The following is a 27,667-nucleotide window of genomic DNA, read 5'->3' as shown; positions in this document are numbered from 1 at the left end:
GCAGTATATTTGTGAGTGAGACTGGCAGTATATTTGTGATTGAGACTGGTAGTATATTTGTGATTGAGACTGGCAGTATATTTGTGATTGAGACTGGCAGTATATTTGTGAGTGAGACTGGTAGTATATTTGTGATTGAGACTGGTAGTATATTTGTGAGTGAGACTGGCAGTATATTTGTGATTGAGACTGGTAGTATATTTGTGATTGAGACTGGTAGTATATTTGTGATTGAGACTGGTAGTATATTTGTGATTGAGACTGGTAGTATATTTGTGAGTGAGAATGGCAGTATATTTGTGATTGAGACTGGCAGTATATTTGTGAGTGAGACTGGCAGTATATTTGTGATTGAGACTGTTAGTATATTTGTGATTGAGACTGGCAGTATATTTGTGATTGAGACTGGCAGTATATTTGTGATTGAGACTGGTAGTATATTTGTGATTGAGATTGGTAGTATATTTGTGATTGAGACTGGCAGTATATTTGTGATTGAGACTGGCAGTATATTTGTGATTGAGACGGGCAGTATATTTGTGATTGAGACTGGCAGTATATTTGTGATTGAGACTGGTAGTATATTTGTGATTGAGACTGGCAGTATATTTGTGATTGAGACTGGTAGTATATTTGTGATTGAGACTGGTAGTATATTTGTGATTGAGACTGGCAGTATATTTGTGATTGAGACTGGCAGTATATTTGTGATTGAGACTGGCAGTATATTTGTGATTGAGACTGGCAGTATATTTGTGATTGAGACTGGTAGTATATTTGTGATTGAGACTGGTAGTATATTTGTGAGTGAGACTGGTAGTATATTTGTGATTGAGACTGGCAGTATATTTGTGATTGAGACTGGCAGTATATTTGTGATTGAGACTGGCAGTATATTTGTGATTGAGACTGGTAGTATATTTGTGATTGAGACTGGCAGTATATTTGTGATTGAGACTGGTAGTATATTTGTGAGTGAGACTGGCAGTATATTTGTGAGTGAGACTGGTAGTATATTTGTGATTGAGACTGGTAGTAGTTTTGTGATTGAGACTGGCAGTATATTTGTGATTGAGACTGGCAGTATATTTGTGATTGAGACTGGTAGTATATTTGTGATTGAGACTGGCAGTATATTTGTGATTGAGACTGGTAGTATATTTGTGATTGAGACTGGTAGTATATTTGTGAGTGAGACTGGCAGTATATTTGTGATTGAGACTGGTAGTAGTTTTGTGATTGAGACTGGTAGTATATTTGTGATTGAGACTGGTACTATATTTGTGATTGAGACTGGTAGTATATTTGTGATTGAGACTGGCAGTATATTTGTGATTGAGACTGGTAGTAGTTTTGTGATTGAGACTGGCAGTATATTTGTGATTGAGACTGGTAGTATATTTGTGATTGAGACTGGCAGTATATTTGTGATTGAGACTGGCAGTATATTTGTGATTGAGACTGGCAGTATATTTGTGATTGAGACTGGTAGTATATTTGTGATTGAGACTGGCAGTATATTTGTGAGTGAGACTGGCAGTATATTTGTGATTGAGACTGGCAGTATATTTGTGATTGAGACTGGTAGTATATTTGTGATTGAGACTGGCAGTATATTTGTGATTGAGACTGGCAGTATATTTGTGATTGAGACTGGCAGTATATTTGTGATTGAGACTGGCAGTATATTTGTGATTGAGACTGGCAGTATATTTGTGATTGAGACTGGCAGTATATTTGTGATTGAGACTGGCAGTATATTTGTGATTGAGACTGGCAGTATATTTGTGATTGAGACTGGCAGTATATTTGTGATTGAGACTGGCAGTATATTTGTGATTGAGACTGGCAGTATATTTGTGATTGAGACTGGTAGTATATTTGTGATTGAGACTGGCAGTATATTTGTGATTGAGACTGGCAGTATATTTGTGAGTGAGACTGGCAGTATATTTGTGATTGAGACTGGTAGTATATTTGTGATTGAGACTGGTAGTATATTTGTGATTGAGACTGGTAGTATATTTGTGATTGAGACTGTTAGTATATTTGTGATTGAGACTGGCAGTATATTTGTGATTGAGACTGGCAGTATATTTGTGATTGAGACTGGTAGTATATTTGTGATTGAGACTGGTAGTATATTTGTGATTGAGACTGGTAGTATATTTGTGAGTGAGAATGGCAGTATATTTGTGATTGAGACTGGCAGTATATTTGTGATTGAGACTGGCAGTATATTTGTGATTGAGACTGGCAGTATATTTGTGATTGAGACTGGCAGTATATTTGTGAGTGAGACTGGCAGTATATTTGTGAGTGAGACTGGTAGTATATTTGTGATTGAGACTGGTAGTATATTTGTGATTGAGACTGGCAGTATATTTGTGATTGAGACTGGCAGTATATTTGTGATTGAGACTGGCAGTATATTTGTGAGTGAGACTGGCAGTATATTTGTGAGTGAGACTGGTAGTATATTTGTGATTGAGACTGGCAGTATATTTGTGATTGAGACTGGCAGTATATTTGTGAGTGAGACTGGCAGTATATTTGTGATTGAGACTGGTAGTATATTTGTGATTGAGACTGGCAGTATATTTGTGATTGAGACTGGCAGTATATTTGTGAGTGAGACTGGTAGTATATTTGTGATTGAGACTGGTAGTATATTTGTGATTGAGACTGGCAGTATATTTGTGATTGAGACTGGTAGTATATTTGTGATTCAGACTGGCAGTATATTTGTGAGTGAGACTGGCAGTATATTTGTGAGTGAGACTGGTAGTATATTTGTGAGTGAGACTGGTAGTAGTTTTATGATTGAGACTGGCAGTATATTTGTGATTGAGACTGGTAGTATATTTGTGATTGAGACTGGCAGTATATTTGTGATTGAGACTGGTAGTATATTTGTGAGTGAGACTGGCAGTATATTTGTGAGTGAGACTGGTAGTATATTTGTGATTGAGACTGGTAGTAGTTTTGTGATTGAGACTGGCAGTATATTTGTGATTGAGACTGGTAGTATATTTGTGATCGAGACTGGCATTATATTTGTGATTGAGACTGGCAGTATATTTGTGATTGAGACTGGTAGTATATTTGTGATTGAGACTGGCAGTATATTTGTGATTGAGACTGGTAGTATATTTGTGAATGAGACTGGTAGTATATTTGTGAGTGAGACTGGCAGTATATTTGTGATTGAGACTGGTAGTAGTTTTGTGATTGAGACTGGTAGTATATTTGTGAGTGAGACTGGCAGTATATTTGTGATTGAGACTGGTAGTATATTTGTGATTGAGACTGGCAGTATATTTGTGATTGAGACTGGTAGTATATTTGTGAGTGAGACTGGTAGTATATTTGTGATTGAGACTGGTAGTAGTTTTGTGATTGAGACTGGCAGTATATTTGTGATTGAGACTGGTAGTATATTTGTGATTGAGACTGGCAGTATATTTGTGATTGAGACTGGTAGTATATTTGTGATTGAGACTGGTAGTATATTTGTGAGTGAGACTGGCAGTATATTTGTGAGTGAGACTGGTAGTATATTTGTGATTGAGACTGGTAGTAGTTTTGTGATTGAGACTGGCAGTATATTTGTGATTGAGACTGGTAGTATATTTGTGATTGAGACTGGCAGTATATTTGTGATTGAGACTGGTAGTATATTTGTGAATGAGACTGGCAGTATATTTGTGAGTGAGACTGGCAGTATATTTGTGAGTGAGACTGGTAGTATATTTGTGATTGAGACTGGTAGTAGTTTTGTGATTGAGACTGGCAGTATATTTGTGATTGAGACTGGTAGTATATTTGTGATTGAGACTGGCAGTATATTTGTGATTGAGACTGGTAGTATATTTGTGATTGAGACTGGTAGTATATTTGTGAGTGAGACTGGCAGTATATTTGTGATTGAGACTGGTAGTAGTTTTGTGATTGAGACTGGTAGTATATTTGTGATTGAGACTGGTACTATATTTGTGATTGAGACTGGTAGTATATTTGTGATTGAGACTGGTAGTATATTTGTGATTGAGACTGGTAGTATATTTGTGATTGAGACTGGCAGTATATTTGTGATTGAGACTGGTAGTAGTTTTGTGATTGAGACTGGCAGTATATTTGTGATTGAGACTGGTAGTATATTTGTGATTGAGACTGGCAGTATATTTGTGATTGAGACTGGCAGTATATTTGTGATTGAGACTGGTAGTATATTTGTGATTGAGACTGGTAGTATATTTGTGATTGAGACTGGTAGTATATTTGTGATTGAGACTGGTAGTATATTTGTAATTGAGACTGGCAGTATATTTGTGATTGAGACTGGTAGTATATTTGTGATTGAGACTGGCAGTATATTTGTGATTGAGACTGGTAGTAGTTTTGTGATTGAGACTGGCAGTATATTTGTGATTGAGACTGGCAGTATATTTGTGATTGAGACTGGCAGTATATTTGTGAGTGAGACTGGCAGTATATTTGTGATTGAGACTGGTAGTATATTTGTGATTGAGACTGGTAGTATATTTGTGATTGAGACTGGTAGTATATTTGTGATTGAGACTGGTAGTATATTTGTGAGTGAGAATGGCAGTATATTTGTGATTGAGACTGGCAGTATATTTGTGAGTGAGACTGGCAGTATATTTGTGATTGAGACTGTTAGTATATTTGTGATTGAGACTGGCAGTATATTTGTGATTGAGACTGGCAGTATATTTGTGATTGAGACTGGTAGTATATTTGTGATTGAGACTGGTAGTATATTTGTGATTGAGACTGGCAGTATATTTGTGATTGAGACTGGCAGTATATTTGTGATTGAGACGGGCAGTATATTTGTGATTGAGACTGGCAGTATATTTGTGATTGAGACTGGTAGTATATTTGTGATTGAGACTGGCAGTATATTTGTGATTGAGACTGGTAGTATATTTGTGATTGAGACTGGTAGTATATTTGTGATTGAGACTGGCAGTATATTTGTGATTGAGACTGGCAGTATATTTGTGAGTGAGACTGGCAGTATATTTGTGATTGAGACTGGTAGTATATTTGTGATTGAGACTGGTAGTATATTTGTGATTGAGACTGGTACTATATTTGTGATTGAGACTGGCAGTATATTTGTGATTGAGACTGGCAGTATATTTGTGATTGAGACTGGCAGTATATTTGTGATTGAGACTGGTAGTATATTTGTGAGTGAGACTGGCAGTATATTTGTGAGTGAGACTGGCAGTATATTTATGATTGAGACTGGCAGTATATTTGTGATTGAGACTGGCAGTATATTTGTGAGTGAGACTGGCAGTATATTTGTGATTGAGACTGGCAGTATATTTGTGATTGAGACTGGTAGTATATTTGTGATTGAGACTGGCAGTATATTTGTGATTGAGACTGGCAGTATATTTGTGATTGAGACTGGTAGTATATTTGTGATTGAGACTGGCAGTATATTTGTGATTGAGACTGGCAGTATATTTGTGATTGAGACTGGTAGTATATTTGTGATTGAGACTGGCAGTATATTTGTGATTGAGACTGGCAGTATATTTGTGATTGAGACTGGTAGTATATTTGTGATTGAGACTGGCAGTATATTTGTGATTGAGACTGGTAGTATATTTGTGATTGAGACTGGCAGTATATTTGTGATTGAGACTGGCAGTATATTTGTGATTGAGACTGGCAGTATATTTGTGATTGAGACTGGCAGTATATTTGTGATTGAGACTGGTAGTATATTTGTGATTGAGACTGGCAGTATATTTGTGATTGAGACTGGCAGTATATTTGTGATTGAGACTGGTAGTATATTTGTGATTGAGACTGGTAGTATATTTGTGATTGAGACTGGTAGTATATTTGTGATTGAGACTGGTAGTATATTTGTGATTGCGACTGGCAGTATATTTGTGATTGAGACTGGCAGTATATTTGTGATTGAGACTGGTAGTATATTTGTGATTGAGACTGGCAGTATATTTGTGATTGAGACTGGTAGTATATTTGTGAGTGAGACTGGCAGTATATTTGTGATTGAGACTGGCAGTATATTTGTGATTGAGACTGGCAGTATATTTGTGATTGAGACTGGCAGTATATTTGTGAGTGAGACTGGTAGTATATTTGTTATTGAGACTGGCAGTATATTTGTGAGTGAGACTGGTAGTATATTTGTTATTGAGACTGGCAGTATATTTGTGATTGAGACTGGCAGTATATTTGTGATTGAGACTGGCAGTATATTTGTGATTGAGACTGGCAGTATATTTGTGAGTGAGACTGGTAGTATATTTGTGAGTGAGACTGGCAGTATATTTGTGAATGAGACTGGCAGTATATTTGTGATTGAGACTGGCAGTATATTTGTGATTGAGACTGGCAGTATATTTGTGATTGAGACTGGCAGTATATTTGTGATTGAGACTGGCAGTATATTTGTGATTGAGACTGGCAGTATATTTGTGATTGAGACTGGCAGTATATTTGTGATTGAGACTGGCAGTATATTTGTGATTGAGACTGGTAGTATATTTGTGATTGAGACTGGTAGTATATTTGTGATTGAGACTGGCAGTATATTTGTGATTGAGACTGGTAGTGTATGTGTGATTGAGACTGGTAGTATATTTGTGATTGAGACTGGCAGTATATTTCCTTTGAAAACTGCTTATAATTGTGTTTCTGTCCTATGTCATGTTGATTCTTTCTCCATCATTAAAAGTCACTTTGCAACTCACTGTAAGGTCCGCCTCAAGCCCTGAAAAGAGTTTTGCTCTCCGACCACTCAATTCATGGGGCTTGCTTGGGACTGGGCACTCATTATGTTGTTAATGTCCCTATAAACATGTATTTCATCTGCTGGCAAGTGTGTGCCCTCCACATGGTACGTATATCCCCGCACAGCACTCTGTGAGATAATACTTCATACAGACTGCCAGATAGGAATCAATGTGGGTAAGAAACTGCTTTGTAGCACTAGACACAGAAAAAGATTCACATGGGAATATGATATCACCTTGTATGTAAACCTCGATACAAGGAAAGGCTGCACAAACCAATATGATATAAAAACATTCATACATGTATATTTATAAATAAATGTAAATATATCTATGTATCATAAACACAAAATGGAGCTGCTTGAGCATGCCGTGCAGTTTCAACAAGATGGGAGTCCTTCCCCCATCCCAATTTAGACAATAAGAAACATATACTTTATTTATTTATAAAATGTTTTACCAGAAAGTAACACATTGAGAGTTACCTGTCGTTTTCAAGTACGTCCTGGGCACAGTTATGATGACAGATACATGGTTACAAGTACATAGTTACATTAAGTGAGCAGGGTATACATTATATACTTGTCATTGCATGAACAGTTAGAGATAATATATATTATAGGCGCACAGTATGTAACAGTTACAGAGCAGATTAAAATGTGAGACAGCTTTAGTTTTGAAAGAACTTAGACTGGTGGCGGCTGTGAGAGTCTCCAGTAGTTTGTTCCAGTTTTGGGGTGCACACTGATCTTACTCAAAATGTCAGTTTTCTTAATTATATGTCCACTTTCTTCATTATATTTTTGAGGTGAGAATTTGCAGCTTTGTCTTAAAATGGCTTTTTTTCTGGTTTATGCGCATCTTATTCTACATCCATATTAAATCTTGTTCGTGTGTGCGGCCTTTGGGTATGTTATTCTATGTGAGGATCTGCGCATGTGGGCTTTCTCTGCGTCTGCTGGAGAGAGGCCCTCTTTTAGGCCTATATTTATGTGCTTTTATTGTCATTTACAGAGTAAAAGCCATGCACGCAGCACCTCGTACACCAGTCATTAGGATGCAGGGTGTGGTGATATAACAATGTAGCTGTTAGTTGGGGCTTTCCAGGAAAACCCCTACTTTGTGAGTAATTATTATTCACCCGAACCACACTGATCAACATGTACAAAGCATGACATGCACGTGGGAGAGAGGGGTTAGGGTATCCCTACCAACCCCACTGATTTAAACCAAATCATTAATCATCTATGTGTTGCGCATGGAAAGCAGAGAGTCGCATAGCTGGAAGAAACAAATAGGTATAAATTGCCTCTACGTTTCCCTGTGTATTATTGATGTATAAATAAGGCCTCTTAAAATTGGCCAACTTGGCTTTTTGTTTTTCCTTCGGAAAGAATCCGACAAGTTGGCAACACAATTCCTTAAAAAATTGTTAAAATCTTAACCCTTACGCTGCCAGAAGGAGATTTGAGGGGTTGTTCATCTCCCATTGACTTCCCTGGGCGTTCCCGTGTGATAGTGCCCCGATCAGCACTATTGCAATTTAATGGTAACCTCTGGTACAGTAGTTAAAGGCCTGAGAAGCACCTACATAAAGTTCTGCTGGGGAATTTGGAGGTTTATGTACTTAACATTACAAATGTCTTTTTTTTTGGTACACAATTGCCCCACGGAAATCTCCTTTTGAATTGCGCTTGTGTACTAACCTGAAAACCCCCAATCTGCGCCGTCAGTGTCAAAAAGAATACTCTTCATGTTTCGCTGCGCAGGAATGGCCTGCACTAGGCGTACAGATGTTATCAGAATGTATTAACCAATAATGTTTCTGTGCGACAAAAAAAGGTGAAAGTGCGTCAAAATTACCGCCAAATTCAACCTGGCGTAAACCCTAAAAGTACGTTTATAGCGCTAACGCAGAATGAAGTTGCCACGTGTATGTGTCAGCCAGAAATGTATTTGACGCAGCACAGATGTTTGGTTACATAGGTTACAAAAATGTATTATTACAGTCTGGCTGTTGTAAATGGTATTCCAGCAATAATTTATATTTACTAATAATAGTTGTAAATAAAAAAATACACATAGTTCTAGTTTAGTTTAAATTATATCAACTATGTATACAGCGGGACTTCGTCAAAACGTATCTCAAGCAACGAACTACGTGTGATACAGTGGGCACGAACGACCTTCAAGCAGGGGTCACCCTTTCTGAAGGTTTGTTCTACTTGTGAGCACTAATATTTCAACACACAAAATAATTAGGATCTTATTACAGAGGCCCTAAGTGTACTGGTGGCAATGGCAGGTTTAGTAGGTTAAGGGAGATATTCATTAAACTGCGATAGTGTCGCCTGGGGATGAGGAGGTTATTTACTAAATGGTTTCCAAACTTAGGCGAAACCTATGCAAAAAAAATTGCACCAGATTTATCAAAGGAAAAGAAATCCTGTGATTTCAACTAGATTCCTATTCTTTGGCGAATCTCATGCAAATTTTTGGCACCAGTTTTGTTATCCGGATACTTTGGCAAATAGCCCCCTTGGAGTTTCCAAGTGATCGCGCCCTGATCGGCACTATCGGATTTTAATAAAGATTTGAAATCTGACACACATCACTATTAAATGTTTTAAACTGGTTATATCTCTATAGTGACCAAATGCACTGGAGGGTTTTTACACTTCGTATAGTAGCTGTTTGTTGCACACGCCATGTAGATTGTTAAAAGTTTTACTTGAAGGAAGCTATTAAGTGGTTATCAAAATTAACTTACCAACAAATATCTAATAATTCACCTGAATTGCAACAGATTAGGGCAAAGGTTTTTTTTTTTTTTTTTTTTTTTAAGGGACAAATATAAAATTTAAATTTTTTTTTATTTTTAATGTTATTTACCCTGTTTCTGCCAGAGGAGCCCGCAACTCATTTCAGCGAAAGAGATTAAACCCGTTATGAACAATCCATTTTATTCAATCTATCTTAAATCTCGTGTTTTTTTATTTTGTGTGCATCTTATATCTGGAAACGTGGGGGATATTCCCTGGGCATTTTATCTATGGTCTTACTATGGTCTTTACATATGGCCTTACTACTTACTTACTATGGTCTTACTTATGGTCTTACTATGGTCTTCTTTTTAAATGATCGTGTTTCTTCTTAATTATCAGCTGGTGTCGGTTTCCCCAGAATAGCTTCCACTCCGCTATTTGAATGTATAACAACTGAGATGTCCAGTAGCTGCAGAAAGCCGTCCCACAGCAAGATATTCTTCTTTTTCTTTTTTTGCATTATATTGCAGAAATCCGGACACACAATGTTTCAGGGGGGTGGGGGAGGGAGGGGAGGAGGGGGAATGGGGGGAGTGAACCCCCTCCGCAGGTGCAATGTTTGCGTTCAGAATAATGTCTTATTGTGAGATGACTTACTGAAAAGTGTGGCTACGGAAGATTCCAGTTGTTATGGCGTTTTATCAGTCGTGAAGTTGGGTACCTGTCGTAGTAACAAGTTTACAGTTTATGGGGTTAACAGGATTTATTATCATAAAAAGTACTACTAAGCAAAGGTGACGTAGATTGTCTGAATTTAGTGTCAGCGCCCTTAGGATTTTGATTCATATTACCGGTCTTGTTGTTACAAGGGAAAGAAATTATAGAGAAGTATAATAATAATATAATAACTTTATTTATATAGCACTTTTCTCCCAATGGGACTCCAAGCGCTTCACACAATTAAAAGGTAACAGTTACATTAAAAAAAGGACAAGATAAAAATACAGGATGAACAGAATCGAGGATGGAATGATACTATAAGTATTGAATGTTTGATACGTTGAGGTTCACTCATTAAAATGCCTGGGTAAACAGGAAAGTCATGAGTTTTTAAAGGTTTCCAGGGAGAGGGACTCTCGGGCTGTATAGTTCCAAAGAGTAGGCACAGCATGGCTAAAAGTTTGCACCCCAAAAGATGCCAGGGGGATTCTGGGAACTGTTAGGAATCCTTGATCTAGTACGGAGTAGTACTCGTTGCTGTAATAAATATAGGGTTAGTGCAGTAGTGCAGTCACTGATTTTGAATCTTGGACTTAGCTGCTTGTGACCTTGAGCAAAATAGTTCACCTCCGTCATCACAATTTAGATCATTATCTCTCTTGAACATCAACTTAAATCAATTCTATATACAGTTCCGTATACACTGCGAGGCTTCTAACCTGACAGAATCTGCTCCAGTACCACTACTTTGTAATAGCAATTCAACCACTAGATATCACAATTGGTTTTATGGATTTTTTTATTCATTAGATACTTTCTTTTTGATGCTATGGGGGTCAGGCTGGCCAGTAACGTCTTGCAAAGTGTTGCGTTGCTGGCATTTTATGGCTTTTAAAGTGATCATCTAACCCAGGGGTGGCCAAACTCAGTCTTCAAGGGCCACTAACAGATCAGGTTTTAAGGCTGTCCCTGCTTCAGCACAGGGGGCTCAATCAGTCCCTGCTTCAGCACAGGTGGCGCAATCAGTGGCTCAGTCTGAGCCACTGATTGCGCCACCTGTGCTGAAGCAGGCATTTCCTTAACCCTGGACTGTTGGTGGCACTTGAGGTCTGAGATTGGCCACCCCTGCTCCAGCCTTTTAAGGTCAGCTGCATTATACTAGACTAATACCAGACTGACTCGTCAATTTTTTCTTGCGGCCGTTTTACAAGTTGGGCTCAATGCACGGAATATATAGTTTACAAGTGCTTTCTTCCCAGAAAAAATATATGTTAAGAATGTAGATAATACAATACCTTAAATGTAATTCAAATACCCAACAGGCCCTAAGGACCCACATCTCATAAATAAACATTTTCACTTCACCTTCGTTCTGTAAAATAATGTAAACATTATACATTCATATTGCTCAGGAGTTTTTAACATCTCTTATGGAAACTGTAGGTGTATATTATCTGAGCTCTGAAACGTGCAAAGGTGCCCTGTGGTTTCTTGTGCTCATAAACATCCATTTAGACTTAATATGGTGACCTAATAAATATTATCTCATCCTGCAACTAATACAACTACTGATACCTGGAATCCCTTTAGCAATCATGAAATGTCATTAACCGCAACATGTTTTAAATATGGCGCACTTACAATTTAAACGTATAAACTATATATGCTAGATTCTAAATAATTGCTTTTACCATTATTCTTTTTACAACGTGCCAACACAAATATTATTTTATGTTGCACTAAAAGGTTGGGAATTCTAACATAGAAAATGAATATCTTATAACATTCACCAAAAGGTGACACACTATGAGTGCTCATTTGCATGTCATTACCCAGAATCCCTGACTGCAGTGGAAGCATTGTATGTGTTCCCTATGGGAAACAGCGGTAATTACGGTACTGGTGCTACCTGTTAGGCGTACAGAAGGCCTGGGCCTCTGCTCATAGGGTGCCTGGGGTGACTGTGTGTTCTCTATATCTCTATGATGCAACGCCTCCACCTATGAGGATCCTGGGTAATTGGATGACTCCTCATAGGAACTCGTATACCTTAGGGCAGTGGTTCCCAACCCCAGTCCACAAGGACCAGTAACAGTGCTGGTTTTAAGGATATGGAGAAAACCCTGTGGATTTGTGCCTAGTGTAGTTGTAGGCATGCACCAACTGTTCCACATGTCTACTCCATCGTATCTTCTCGGGGTCACACAGGGTACCTAACATGTCAAGCAAAGTCTGATTGAACCGTTCCGGTAGGGGATCTCCTTCAGGATAAGGGGTCATGCAAGACTTCTCAATGTTGAGTAGTTTCAGCAGCTCTTTGATGAGTTTGCTCTCGAAGTCACGTCCTTGGTCTGAATGAAGTCGGTTGAGTAGCCTGCAGAGGACAAAGTACATCTCCCATAATACCTTAGCCACCATGAGGGCCTTTTAGTCTTTGGTGGGGAAGGCTTGAGCGTTTCTGGTGTAGTGGTCAGTTATCACAAGCACATTCCCGATAACCCTAGAAACTGGTTCAACACACAAAGTCCATAGATACGAGGTCCATAGGACCAGAGCTCTTTAAATGGCCCATTGGGGCTGCCTGAGTGGGCAATGTTTTATGCTGTATACACCACAAGCATCTTCGGCAATGATGCTTCACTGATTCCCTCATCTTGGGCCAGAAGAAGGTCTTATCCACCCCCCAAGATTATGGGCCCCTGTAGGTTTGCGGTGTGCCGGTGCTGCGGCTCCCCAGCTCCCCATGCAGCAGCCTGGTGGTCACTGTCTGCATACTCTCCTTCCTCCTGTCAGCACCGGGATCCAAATTCAGCTCCGTCCTCAACGGGCAGAAAGAGGGAGCAGAGTAAGAGAGAAGCGTATCTCTAAGGCTGCGGACATGGTGCCTTCTCCCGTGCGGAGGCACGCGGAGGCTGAGGTAAAGCGGGTGCTTTCCCTGGCCATATTAGACGGGCTGTGGGGGGGCGTTCCTGGGGGCGGACCTAGTGACGTCACGGAGCTGGTTCGCCCTCAGGTCCACGGAGCCAGAGGGGACCTGGCTACATGTATAATTATAATTGGAAGTAGCTTTGGCATCTTTGTTTGTTTTTTGTTGTATACATTTAGCCACACCCACTAGCACTCCTTTTGACACTTATAGACATATATATATGTTATGTGGTAATGTTTGGGGTTTCTCAGAACTTGTTGGGTATCTGTGTGTTTAGACTGAAATCACCCATTTTAATTTATTTTCCCCAGGGACGCATTCTTTTGCAACTCTAATCCAGATGTCAAAGTCTCCACTATCCCTGGTCAGAAACAACACAGAGATCACTTGTACCATGAAGGGCCATTTCATACAGCAAATGGGGGTTTTCTGGTATAGACAGACCAACAAATCCGCAGACATGCAGTTCATTATGTCTGCAACGATGATGAAGTCTTCCTACGGTAGCGGTTTCAGCACAGAGCGCTTCTCAGCGAGCAGAGATACATTTCAGAACACGTTCACCCTGAAGATCAGCTATCTGGAGCCTTCAGACAGCGGCATATACTATTGTATGGTTGAAAAAGCAGCAAAGATAATCTTTGGGAATGGAACAATATTACATGTTGGTAAGACAAAGCAATTAGTTCATTGTTTTTATATTGTTGAATGAGTATCTTAGTAATCAGATGACCGCTTTTGAAGTGGGTGAATCCCAGTGTTAACTCTTGTTCCATTATTACCCAGTCCCTTGAAGCACTGCAGACTACATTGTAAACTGTGTGCGACAGAGCCTCCCTGTGCTGCTAAAATCGTGTGTACAGCACTACACACACTGCCAGTGCCATATAAAAACGGACTATTTTTCAAGTATATTTGGATTTATTCAAGTTAAAGTGAACGCGCATTTGAAAGAGAATATAGTGGGGTATTTATCACTCGTTGTATTATAATTCCCTGGATTGTGCCTCTTGTACAGCGCAGCATACACTATTGGCGCTATATAAATAAAAATATACATACACATACATTTTTTTTATTGTCTTTTATTATTTTGTACACTTGGGGGGGTGATGTATGATAGTCTCCTAGCTGCAAGAGTGGGGAAAATCCAGGTAAGTAATCTGCACCAACTTCACCAAGACATCTCATTTAAAGTAATGGTTTCATCTGGGTTTGCCATAGTTTAGCAGCCTGGAAACTGATGCATCACACCCATTTTGTTTTTACTTTAGTTTGATAGAGGTTAGGGACTATTTATGTTGTATGTTGAAAAAGTGTTTTATTACGTCCCAGCATGTTGGAAAAAATATATGTTTCTTTCATATAGTTCACTCCCTGCCTTCAATGGAAAAAACAACGCAAAAAATGCCACCTTGCAAATGCAGACTCCAGACTCAAGCTCCAACGCATTTCACACCAGGTACGTCCCATAAGAGTCTCTCTGACACCTGTCTGCTCGTTAGAAGCTCTCACATCTACAGCCTGAATCAGTTGGGACCACCACGTATTCAATGTAGGGAGAAGCAGGTTAGCTTCAGAGTAGAGTATGACGGCACAATACCTCGCCTCACACAGCTGTAAGTTGGATAGGGACCGTAGAGTTTCTCATGCTTTGTGCTGTATAAAGTGTATTTAACTTTCATTATTACTTCACCAGGTTTATAAAGTGCATAAACTCCAGATTTTTTTAATTAAACCGTAAATGGCGATATCGCCTGAGAAGTCATCTTACCGCATTCATTAAAGAGTTATCACTAGCCCAAACCAGGGGTTATTTAGTTAGCTATTTCATTTGGTCGTTTAAATTCTGTGCGATTTGCAAGTTTAGTCATGAGGAAATCTCACCATAACTTAGGTTTTCAGTAATGTGCGAGACGAGTAAAGTGTCGCAATTTGTTTATCATTTACTTTGAGCAGGTAATTAGATAATTAGGCTACGGGAATGAGCGTAGCTATGCCCAAGCATACAAGGGGAAGAAACCCCCATGCGAGACGTAGAGCCACTTAACTGCTCAGTGCTGTATATTTATTTACTTCATATGGGCAGAAAGCAGAAACACAACGTTTCGGGGGCTGGTCCCACCCTTCGTCGGGTAGGTAAGCCAGTGATGTTGCGATGAAAAGAAGCCACTCTATTATTTAGCTACTATTATGGAGAGAGGAGACATCATCTTTCTCACTGGCGTACTTATTTACAGGTATCAATAGGAGTGTTACTGGGTAGTGACCTAATGTATACAACAAAAGACAAAAAAGCCCCAAGGCTACATCCAACACGATCAATTATTAAGTTAAATACTATCTGTTATTCATATCATAAATAAGGGGTCATTAGTCAATCCTTTCACCAATGCATTAGAAACCTGCAACCACATCAAGGTTAACCCTTTACTGCAGGTCCTACGCTACCTGCGCACGTTCTCTTTACCTCTCTATTGGAGGAAGACGTCTCTCCATGGACTGGTCCTCACAGGTATATATCAGGACTTATTTAGAAATGTGATGGGTGCTCCAACAGTCCTGGAATCTTTATATATATTTGTAACGGGTATTCCCTCCTGTCTGACCCACCCAATCTCATATTGGCCCGTGTGGTCTAACCAAGCCCCATTACATGGTCGTGTCTGGTGGTGCACCTGTTGGCAACAGGACTCCTGAGTCTCCCGCATGGTGTTATTCGGGGATTGTCACGCCACACAGGCAGCTGAGGTAGTGGGTGCGAGTACTACCTATATCATGTGCAGCGCCTCCACCTCATCAGGATCTATGCGTCCGCAGGGAGAGGGTCCTGATGAGGAACTCCTTCTTGGTGGTGCCTTCCACTGGAGAGTAACTTCACACTGACACAGTGGGGGTATCTTTGAACAGGGCATCTTTATTGTAGACGTTGGTATGGACAGACTGCCCCTCGCAGCGATCAGCTCAGCCGCACATCTCTCCGTGCTGTCCCTTTGAAAGGTACGCCCTCCCAATGGAGTGGGATCCCTTCTCCCCGCAGGGAGATCACACCTGCGCCAGGTCCCTGGACACAGTGTGGCCTTATCTGGCTGGATACTAATTGATGCAGAAATGGGCCATTAGTTACTGCACTAGTGGACCCTACATTTCCAAACTGTCCAACTCAACTGCTCTCTGCAGAACACTCACTACCAACCACGCAGCAACCTAACTTTGGGCAGTGCTGTGCCTTATATACCTCAGGAGGCAGACACATCTCTGATGTCACTAACTGTGGACTCAGAGTATGTAGCCACTCCCATCCATACATAGGGCACCTCACCAGGGTGTGAGGGCAACCCTCCATGATTACTGCTGGCATCCCTGTAACTTACCAGGTTTACTGCCAGCAGGAGAAGAAACTGCAGACCATTTTACAGCATGGCTACATATTCATCAATCATGCAAAGACAGTGAAGACTCAGATGAGGGAGTGGGTAAACTACTGGGTGAGTGACTATAGCCAATGAAAATATGAATCTCCTGAAGGCAACAGATAAAATGTGTAACACACTTCCTCATTGGAAATAAGTATGATAAAGTTCAGCACTCACCCCAGTTTGTAGTAATAGGGATCCATATAAGTATATCTTTGAAGATCTTACCCACTCCTTGAGCCCACTGGAATCCTGGGGGAGTGTCCAGCCGCTGATTAAGTTCCAAACAATCCAAAAAATGCAAAGAAATGCACAGAGCAGCGCACTGCCCAGGGACACAGGTGTATCAAAAATAATGTAGATTTATTGTCAGTCAGACATGGCAAACAAGGGGGTACAGACCCTCCAACGCGTTTCAAACAACAAGGTGCTTTATCAAGGAGTATATACAGTTAGGTCCGGAAATAATTGGACACTGACACAATTTTCAGAATTTGGGCTCTGTACGCCATCACAATGGATTTGAAATTAAACAACCGAGATGCAATAGAAGTGCAGACTTTCAGCTTTAATTCAAGGGGTTGAACAAAAATATCGTATGGAACATTTAGGAATTGCAACCATTTTCATACACAGTTCCCTTATTTCATGTGCTCAAATGTAATTGGACAAAGTAACACAATCATAAATAAAATGTTCATTTTTAATACTTTGTCGAGAATCCTTTGCAGGCAATGACTGCTTGAAGTCTGGAACGCATGGACATCACCAAACGCTGGGTTTCCTCCTTTGTGATGCTTTGCCAGGCCTTTACTGCAGCTGTCTTCAGTTGTTGTTTATTCATGGGTCTTTCTGCCTCAAGTTTTGTCTTCAGCAAGTGAAATGCATGCTCGATCAAGTTGAGATCAGGTGATTGACTCGGCCATTGCAGAATATTCCACTTCTTTGCCTTAAAAAACTCCTGGGTTGCTTTCGCAGTATGTTTTGGGTCATGGCCCATCTGTAAAGTGAAGTGCCGTCCATTCAACGTCGCTGAATTTGGCTGAATCTGAGCAGACAATATATCCCTATACACTTCAGAATTCATCCGGCTGCTTCTGTCTTCTGTCACATAATCAATAAACACTAGTGACCCAGTGCCATTGAAAGCCATGCATGCCCATGCCATCACACTGCCTCAGCCGTGTTTTACAGATGTTGTGGTATGCTTTGGATCATGAGCCGTTCCAATCCTTCTCCATACTTTTTTCTTCTCATCATTCTGGTACAGGTTGATCTTAGTTTCATCTGTCCAAAGAATGCTGTTCCAGAACTGGGCTGGCTTTTTAAGATATTGTTTAGCAAAGTCTAATCTGCCCTTTCTATTCTTGAGGCTTATGAATGGTTTGCACCTTGTGGTGAACCCTCTGTATTTGCTCTCGTGAAGTCTTCTCTTTATGGTAGACTTGAATAATGATATGCCAACCTCCTGGCGAGTGTTCTTCACTTGGCTGGATGTTGTGAAGGGGTTTTTCTTTACAATGGAAAGGATCCTACCGTCATCCACCACTGTTGTCTTCCGTGGACGTCCAGGCCTTTTTGTGTTGCAGAGCTAACCAGTGCGTTCTTTTTTCTCCGAATGTACCAAACTGTTGATTTGGCCACTCCTAATGTTCCTGCTATCTCTCTGATGGATTTTCTTTTTTTTTTGGCTGCCTAAGGATGCCCTATTTCACTTGCATTGAGAGCTCCTTTGACCGCATGTTATGAGTTCACAGCAACAGCTTCCAAATGCGAATGCCACACCTGTAATCAACTCCAGACCTTTTACCTTGTTAATTGATGATGAAATAACGAAGGAATAGCCCACTCCTGTCCATGAAACAGCTTTTGAGTAAATTGTCCAATTACTTTTGGTCCCTTGAAAAAGAGGGTGCTACATATTAAAGATATGTAATTCCTAAACCCTTCCTCCAATTTGGATGTGAATACCCTCAAATTAAAGCTGATAGATGCACTTTAAGCCCATGTTCATTATTTAACTGTAACTTGAATTTATTTTGGTACACAGCCGAAATAACAAAACTTGTATCAGTGTCCAATTATTTCCGGACCTAACTGTATCAGGACCTGCCAATTAAAGTGGGGCGGGCGAAGGTAAATCCAAGGCTGGAAACGGCTATTGGGAGGTTTGTGTCCCCTCCTCCTTGGTGTTAAGCTCGCCCACCCCACTTTAATTGGCAGGGCCTGATATATACCTGTGATGGCCTGTCTATTTAGATACTTCTTCTTCTAGGAGAGAAGTAAAAATATTCAAGTATATATCAAGGCAAGAGTGGTGAAATTCTGCAGTATAACGATTACACCAAATGTAATAAGGAAAAAATCCCATTGAGAGATTTTTTACTTTGGTGCAATTTTATACCCCACGTTTGCATCACATTTGCCTTGTTACATGCTGTATACATTACTCCTCACAGGTTGTATTATTAGATCAGATTATTAGCCCTATTCTGAATGTCATCTGAATGTCAATGCTGTCTCACGGGAACTTGTCCCGGTTGAGCCCTTTGGAAATATGATGACAATGCCTCTCTTAGCATCAATTCACCAATTCATCAATAAAAGTGTTCAGTAAAGTGCACGCCCTCGGTATCTTGCGTCCTTTGATCTGCTTTGTGGACGGATGACTTTTTGAAGTCTCTGATTAAAATGTTCACACCACTACACAATAATGCTTCCAAACAAAACAGAGTCATTCTTCCTAACAATCTCTCTTTATTTAGGTGTTGCCTGCAGTGCTGCAGTCTGGGCACCCTTGGTTGGATGTGCTCTTATCCTTCTCATTTCTCTGGCTGTTTGCATTTTACACACACGTCGTAAGTATATCTTTTTAGTACGTTGTGGGATACTGCTACGAGCTATATTGTTTCTGCTCTATCACTGTAACCCTGTTTCTCTGCAGCAGTGATCGGCAAAAAGTGGATCAATGTCTGTGTGCGGCCCCAGGGGAAGTCAGTTCCCCTTCAGATAGTTAACCTCATGAGTACAGGGGGGGCCGCGGCACAAGAATGCCATGGACCCCTCCGGCACATTGCGATCACATGATCGTAACGTCAGTGAAGAGACGACCAGAAGAGAAGTCCTCCTCTTCCATTCTTCTGCCCAGATCATGTTCAGTGCTCCACAGGAGTGTAGAATGCCACCTTCCCCACACAACAAGCAAAAAGGCCATAGCAATGGTGTAGCAATTACATCAATGGGGTCCTTGGAGTGCCAGACCCCGGGATGTGGTGGCTACATCTTGGGGCACCCAAAGGGTTACACATTTGGAAATATGACTTTTAATGCGGTACCTTATAAGTCATCCCTTAAGGTTGGAGGAAAGGAGATTTTACCAGCAACAAAGGAAAGGGTTCTTTACAGGAAGGGCAGTTACAGTGCGGAATTCATTACCCCATGGAGACTGTGATGGCAGATACAATAGATTTGTTCAAAAAAAAGTTGGACATCTTTTTAGAAAGAAAAGGTATACAGGGATATACCAAATAAGTATACATGGGAAGGATGTTGATCCGGGGAGTAATCTGATTGCCAATTCTTGGAGTCAGGACGGAATTTATTTTCTCTTATGAGATATCATTGGATGATATGTCACTGGGGGTTTTTGTTTGCCTTCCTCTGGATCAATAAGTAAGTATAGATATAGGATAAAGTATCTGTTGTCTAAATTTAGCATAGGTTGAACTTGATGGACGTACGTCTTTTTTCAACTTTATCTACTATGTAACTATGTAACTATGTATAGACGTGTGTAGGAGGTAAAAGTGGGAAGAGAGGTGTTAAGAGACTTCTACTGTAGAAGAGAAGAAGAAGGTGTGAGTTCCTGAATAGATACGTTCATTGCTAATAACAAAGAAAGATGAAAGTACAATAAATCGGTAAGGAAGTATGTGGGAGGAGAAAAGAAAAGAAAAAGAGGGGCTCAGATGGAAAGTATGAGGACACAAACACTAGGATAAGTTATATTTCCCTTGGCCTATAATGCAATCTACATACACTTGTTAATTGGACTCTTAATATAAAAAAAAATCAATGTAATTCAGATGCAATTCAATTCTATTTCCTAGGTATCTACAGGAGATCCCGTCACCACTTCAGGAAGCAGTAAGTTTGTTTATTCATGTTTGTGGTAACGCGCTGTATGATTGAAATGATATTCTCATGTGTTACCACATCAAACAAGTGCAGCAGCATCATATGCTCAGTGGTAAACATTTGCTCCCCAACATGCATCATTGTATAGTGATTCCGAGCAAGGTTGGTGCTAGGGGTATTTTCCCTGTTTTCTGTGAGATGGGCCCCTAAGTACAGCGGACATTTAGGGGATCACTGACACTTTAAACCTTTAAACATTTTAATATTACTAACTTGATTTGGTCCTTCATGAGATTAACTTTTTATCACATTAAACATATTGCTATCATTAGGTCACTTTATCTCCTACATGGAACTGACCCTTATATAATAATAATAATAATAATAATAATAATAACAGCATGTTCTTGTATAGCGCTGCTAGTTTTACCCAGCGCTTTACAGAGACATTTTGCAGACACAGTACCTACCCTGTAGAGCTTACAATCTATGTTTTTGGTGCCTGAGGCACAGGGAGATAAGGTGACTTGCCCAAGGTCACAAGGAGCTGACACCAGGAATTGAACCAGGCTCCCCTGCTGCATACTCAGTGCCAGTCAGTGTCTTTACTCACTGAGCCACTCCTTCTCCCTTCTCCTTCTCCTTCTCCTTCTCCCTTACATCTATTACCTAGTACCTGACGAAGGGGTGATCCCCGAAACGTTGTGCATTTGTGTCTGTTCTTGTGCTTAATAAATTGCATATTTTTTTAATGTCTTGTACTCTGAAGAAAAGCAGGGACAAGCACACCAAAAAAGTAAAGGAATTCAATGGGTTGCAAAAAAGGTCATAAATTACTTAAAAAAGTCATGGTAGCATCCAACCAGCGGCGGAGTTCAACATCTGCCACCCCTAGGCAGAGCTGTTGCGGCCGCCTCCTTACCTGACGCCCCCCGCCACCCCCCCCCCCCCCGCTCCGCCTATAGAATCGGAGCATCAAATGACGCCGCCCGTTGCCATGGTAACGTGGCGTCATGACATAATTTGACGCTGCATGTTATGAGACGCCGTTACGTTAGTGACGTCCACGGCATTATTTGACGCTGTGGTTCAGAAGAAGGAGGAGGGCGGCAGGTAAGAAACCGGGCGCAACAGATAAAATTACTTCCCATTAGGCCCGTGAGCACTGCAAAAGTATATGGGGGCGGACATTTTTGCCGTCTCCAAATTTTTCCGCCCGGGTCTAATGGGAAAGACACTACTGTATCCAAGCACCTTCATCAGGGAGACCCTGCATTTGTATGACCATTGTATCTTGACCTTATTTTTTTGTCTTCGCACCCAGCTTTGTTACCTGGTACCTCTCCAGGCCCCAGTTAGGGGCATCCCAAGTTGCTGGATCTGATATTCTCTTTTCTTTATTGGACTCTGAAGAAAAATCTTTTATTTGTGAGTGTAGAGGAGACTACAACATTAGTACTTAGCTGCACAGTAAATTTGGTTTTAAAAAAAAGACTTATGCCCACCAATTTCAACCTTTAATAAATGTTAATTAGCTGAGGTATACATCCTATATATTATAGTTATATTAATCCAGAGGAAGGCAAACATAAACCCCAGTGAAATATTGATAGGTCTCTGGGGGAAAGAGGGGAAAAAAGTCCTTCCTGACTCTGGCCATCATATTTCTTCCTGAATCAACAGCCTTCCTTGTGGCATATTGCTGTATATCTTTCCCTTCCAAAAAGATGTTTCAACTAACAAGCTATATCCTGTATCTGCTACCACATTCTCCATGGGTAGTAAATTCCCCATTTCACTGCCCTAACTATAAAGAACCTTTTTGCTACTGGTAAAATCCCCATTCCTGTAATCTCAGGGGATCACCCTGTGTCTTTTGTGCTATCTTTGAGGTGAAAACATCCTAGTAACGTGTTACTGTTATTAGGTTACATACAGTAGGTCCTACGTGGGGCTGAGCCATAAATCTTTAAACCAGTCTACCTACCCAACTTTATATAGTTGTAGGCTTGTCTCTGATGCAGAGCAAGGAGAACAAGGGCACATCAAGGACAAAGGAAGCAGCCCCACATTTGCTGGGGCCAGACTAGATTCTGAGTATCTCTGCACCTTCCTAGTAACCCAGAGATGTTCTTTCTCAGGCAAAATAGAACAAAAAGAGACCACATACAAGACTGGGAGGTGCCCGCCTTTAACCCATAGTAATTACCAACTGAAGAGACCACTTCCCCACAATACAGGTGGTTAGAGATCATTTGAGACAGGTGGAGGGGGGGACGAGCAGCTGCTGTTATATTCTCTGTTTTCTAACTAGCTTCAGTGGGTCGGAAATGCAATTTGGGGACAAAAAAAATGGCATCAGTTTTATCAAAGAAAGACATTCTATTGATAAGAATAGGATACATCTGGAGCAATAATTTAACCACACAATTGCCCTCCTTTTCCCTGGATACATGTGCTCATTTGACCTAATCCTATTTTTGTATAGAAGAAAACAATTGTATTTTAACAAGTTTTTTTTCTTTGATACAGTTGGTGCAGTTTATTTTCACCGTATGTATCAAAGGAAAAAATCCATTAAACAAAAAAAAAGGCCCCTTTGGCAGCTGAAGGGTTACAGGATTGGAATCTTCACGTCTCTCGTTCTTGTTGTTCTCCAGGGTTCCAAAGTAAGAAGAATATTATTCTCTTCCTTGAAGATGTGATGAGAGATGCAGAATTCCAGACTCAAACTACAGACTGACAGAGAGAAATGTCTCGGCTGGGGAACACTGAGCTGAAGAGAACTTAACAAACATATATTACTAGCTGGACTTTGGTAATAAGAAATATATTTAAAGATGTGATCTGCCACAATTAGATGGGCAAAAGAACCAGGTGACCATAAACAAACCAGATGTACAGAGAGGCAAAGCACCCAGTGAGCAAACTAGCTGTACTGTGCCTCGTTGCAGGAGAGCATCATCAGATACAAGACAGGCACAGTCGTATTTGGCCACAAAGCTGTTTAGAGGTCATTGAAAACGTGTATAATGTTTTTTCGTTATGGGAACGGGAGGGGAGAAGGGGAAGGCCTTTTTTCAAACGGATCCATATAAATATTTTCGACTTTCGCTGCTTGTAAAAATCTTGCAAAGTTAGCAATGTTCCCAAATATCCCCCCAAGCAAGAGCAACTCGTTATTCATTATAAACGGGCCAGATTATTTAGCGTGGCTTTTACTTTCACTTTATTAGGCTTAAGGATGAGCACGTTCGCAGGTTCGACTTTGGAGTCAAGCTCTGAGTCAAGCCAAGTAAGTGCTGTAATAACAAGTGTACAGTAAGTGCTGTAATAACAAGTGTACAGTAAGTGCTGTAATAACAAGTGTACAGTAAGTGCCTTTATGACGGGCGTACAGTTAGTGTCTTAATGAGGGACGTTCAGTAGGTGCCTTAATGACAGACGTACAGTAAGTGCCTTCATGACGGACGTACAGTAAGTGCCTTCATGACGGACGTACAGTAAGTGCCTTAATGACAGACGTACAGTAAGTGCCTTCATGACAGACGTACAGTAAGTGCCTTCATGACGGACGTACAGTAAGTGTCTTAATGAGGGACGTTCAGTAGGTGCCTTAATGACAGACGTACAGTAAGTGCCTTAATGACGGACGTACAGTAAGTGCCTTCATGACGGACGTACAGTAAGTGCCTTAATGACGGACGTACAGTAAGTGCCTTCATGACGGACGTACAGTAAGTGCCTTCATGACGGACGTACAGTAAGTGCCTTCATGACGGACGTACAGTAAGTGCCTTAATGACAGACGTACAGTAAGTGCCTTCATGACAGACGTACAGTAAGTGCCTTCATGACGGACGTACAGTAAGTGCCTTAATGACGGACGTACAGTAAGTGCCTTCATGACGGACGTACAGTAAGTGCCTTCATGACGGACGTACAGTAAGTGCCTTAATGACGGACGTACAGTAAGTGCCTTCATGACGGACGTACAGTAAGTGCCTTAATAACGGGCATAAAATAAGTGCCGTAATGACAGGCGCACAGTATGTGCCTTCATGACAGACGTACAGTACGTGCCTAAATGAACGTACGGTGTATGTCACAAAAAGTGCCAGCCCAGGGGCCATTATGATGTACCCTGTACTGTATTAACTTCTACAGAGCAGGCATTTTTATTATTCATTTTAGAAACAAAATATCATACGACATTTAAACGATTATGTCATTAATCCTCATAGAAGAGGGCGTTAGTGACCACAGGCTGAGTTAGAGGCCCTCAGCTTCGCATCGGCCTCCTCCAGCCCGGGCACTACTGACCAGTAATGTTCGCAGTAATGTACATAATTATGTAGACAGTACAGGGAAAAGTTAGGAAGGCGCATGAAAAAGGTTTTTAAACTTATTAAATTAAGTATTTTCCTGCCCAACAGGAGAAAAACAGACAGACAGTCTCGCATCTATTAGGGGGATCTCGCCAACCTTGGGGCGGCGGGATACACTTTGCGAGTATTTTCGCTCACTTTCGCATTTTGTACTTAATGGAGGAACTGGAATACAAACAAATTAGCACTGACGGACAGTTTGGCAGATCGCATGGAACTGCTTCTAACAATCCTCTCTCACATGGCTTGGACAGGCAAGAAGGGCTTTTAGAATACAGCGACCTACATATCCAGGCGAAAAGGGCCCTATTCAAACGGATATGCACTTCTCACAGCTACAGTACTAGAATAGTGCCCATAGTGTCTATTGTATTTGGCATGCACTCAACCCAGTAATAATATTCTACAATGAGTGCAAAATAACAGCCACACTATTTAAAGCAATTAATAGGACGGCTCCATGTACTGTATAGAAGATGAATCTTAAAATGACTAATTTTTCCTATACATTAATAAGGAGCATTTACCATCACGCACTGACATTAGAACAAGCAAACTTTCCTTTGTGGGAGCGCGTTTGGCTCAGTGTGTGACACACAGATACTGCGAGCAGTCACGTGATTACATGAATTCAGAGGAAATAAGCCGTTTTGTGAATCTAGCCATTTGGGTCTCCCCGTGATGAGAAAGGTGCACCCCATCATCCGCAGTTAAATACAGAAATATACATACATATATATGTAGAGGTATCTGTATCATGTTAGCCGAGCTTAATAATCAAAATCGAATAGACGATACCGTTCTGTGGCTAACGACATGCTTTTATTTGTGCGAGCTTTCAAGATACACAGATCTCTTCTTCCGGCGGTGTTACAATGAATAAAGCAAGACAGGGTTTTACTTAAAAACAGTGCATCCTGTAATGTATCTGACTGAAGTCTATCCCTCCCCCCTGTGCAGTATGCAATTTATGACTTAAAATGTGCAATATAATTCTATCCCTATATAACAATAGGAACCACATAGTATCTACACACATTAATAGTAATGCAACACCCTCTTACATTTCTGCACCTACTCACACCATTGGTATACACTCCCACCTTTTGTAAAGCGTTGTACTGTATACACTCTGAGCGCTTTATAATTTTATATTTACACATATACATATACACATATACATATACACACACACACACACACACACACACACACACACACACACACACACACACACACACACACACACACACACACACACACACACACATACTCTTACATCACTTACATTTAGGGACCGTTTAACACCATACGTCATAAATCACATACTACACAGGGGGGAGGGATAGGCTTCAGTCAGATACATTCCAGTATCCACTGTTTTTAAGTAAAAACCTTTCTTGCTTTATCCATTGCAACACAGCCGGAAGAAGAGATCAGTGTATCTCGAAAACTCGCACAAATAAAAGCATTTATATATATATATATATATATATATATATATATATATATATATATATATATATATACATACACACACACACATCATTCAAGAGAATGAATCTGCATCGCCACAGCGTCACATGCGGAACAAGAGACAGTCCAGTCGGCGAACATTTCTCTGACTCTGGCCATAAGATGAACGATCTGAAGGTGGCCATACTCAAAGGCAATCTTAGAACACCGAAAGAGACGGTTGCATGAATACAAATGTATGCAACTGTTCGGAACACTTAGCGATGGCCTAAACCGAGACCGAAGTTTTATGAGTCACTAATGATATGAGAGAACTCTCTTCCCATGAGTTCTATAGGCCATGTCTATACATACTGCGCTATATGCATGCACACACAGCTCTCTCTGACCCATACAAATACTCCATGTAATTCCATCCCTATATACCAATAGGGAATACATAGTATCTACACACACTTCTAGTAATGCAACACCCTCTTACATTTCCACACCTACCCGCACATTGATATACACTCCCACTCCACACACACCTTTTGTAAAGCGCTGTATACACTGTGGGCTCTTTATAAATGTATATTTACATACATACACACACACACACACACACACACACTCTTACATGACTAACAGTCAGGGACTATTTAACACCTCAAGTCATAAATTACATACTGCACAGGGGCGAGGGATAGGTTTCAGTCACAGATATGTTCCAAGATGCCCTGTTTTTAGGAAAAACCCTTGCTTGCTTTATTCAATGTAACACCGCCAGAAGAAGAGATCAGTGTATCTCGAAAGCTCGCAAAAATAAAAGCATTTCGTTAGCCACAGAACGATATTGTCTATTCATTTTTGAGATATATATATAAGTGTGTGTGTTTCATCTCTTTGTTGCCCTTGTGAGTATACTAGAATTCTCAATGGGTAATAGCCAGTTTGCACCTTTTTGCACATACTATTTATGCTTGTTATAACCTTTTATAGCCATTGTTAATTAGTTCGCTTAGCCTGGCATCACCAACTGTACCCG

The 27,667-nt window shown here is 40.4% G+C and overlaps 1 protein-coding gene across 1 annotated transcript in view; it reads left to right on the top strand.

The window, feature by feature from the left end:
• Positions 1–26,030, top strand: part of CD8B (CD8 subunit beta) — a 36,352-nt gene extending 10,322 nt beyond the window's left edge. The window contains exons 2-6 of the mRNA XM_075571882.1: positions 13,535–13,891; positions 14,593–14,685; positions 19,405–19,497; positions 20,749–20,785; positions 23,437–26,030. Coding sequence (XP_075427997.1) covers positions 13,535–13,891; positions 14,593–14,685; positions 19,405–19,497; positions 20,749–20,785; positions 23,437–23,449 — 593 coding nt within the window. The 3' untranslated portion in view covers positions 23,450–26,030. The remainder of the gene's footprint in view (positions 1–13,534; positions 13,892–14,592; positions 14,686–19,404; positions 19,498–20,748; positions 20,786–23,436) is intronic.
• The last annotated feature ends 1,637 nt before the right edge of the window (positions 26,031–27,667 follow it).

Source organism: Ascaphus truei, chromosome 1, assembly GCF_040206685.1.
Source record: "Ascaphus truei isolate aAscTru1 chromosome 1, aAscTru1.hap1, whole genome shotgun sequence".
NCBI classification, from domain to species: Eukaryota; Metazoa; Chordata; class Amphibia; order Anura; family Ascaphidae; genus Ascaphus; species Ascaphus truei.
This window is presented reverse-complemented; position numbering and strand designations above follow the sequence as displayed.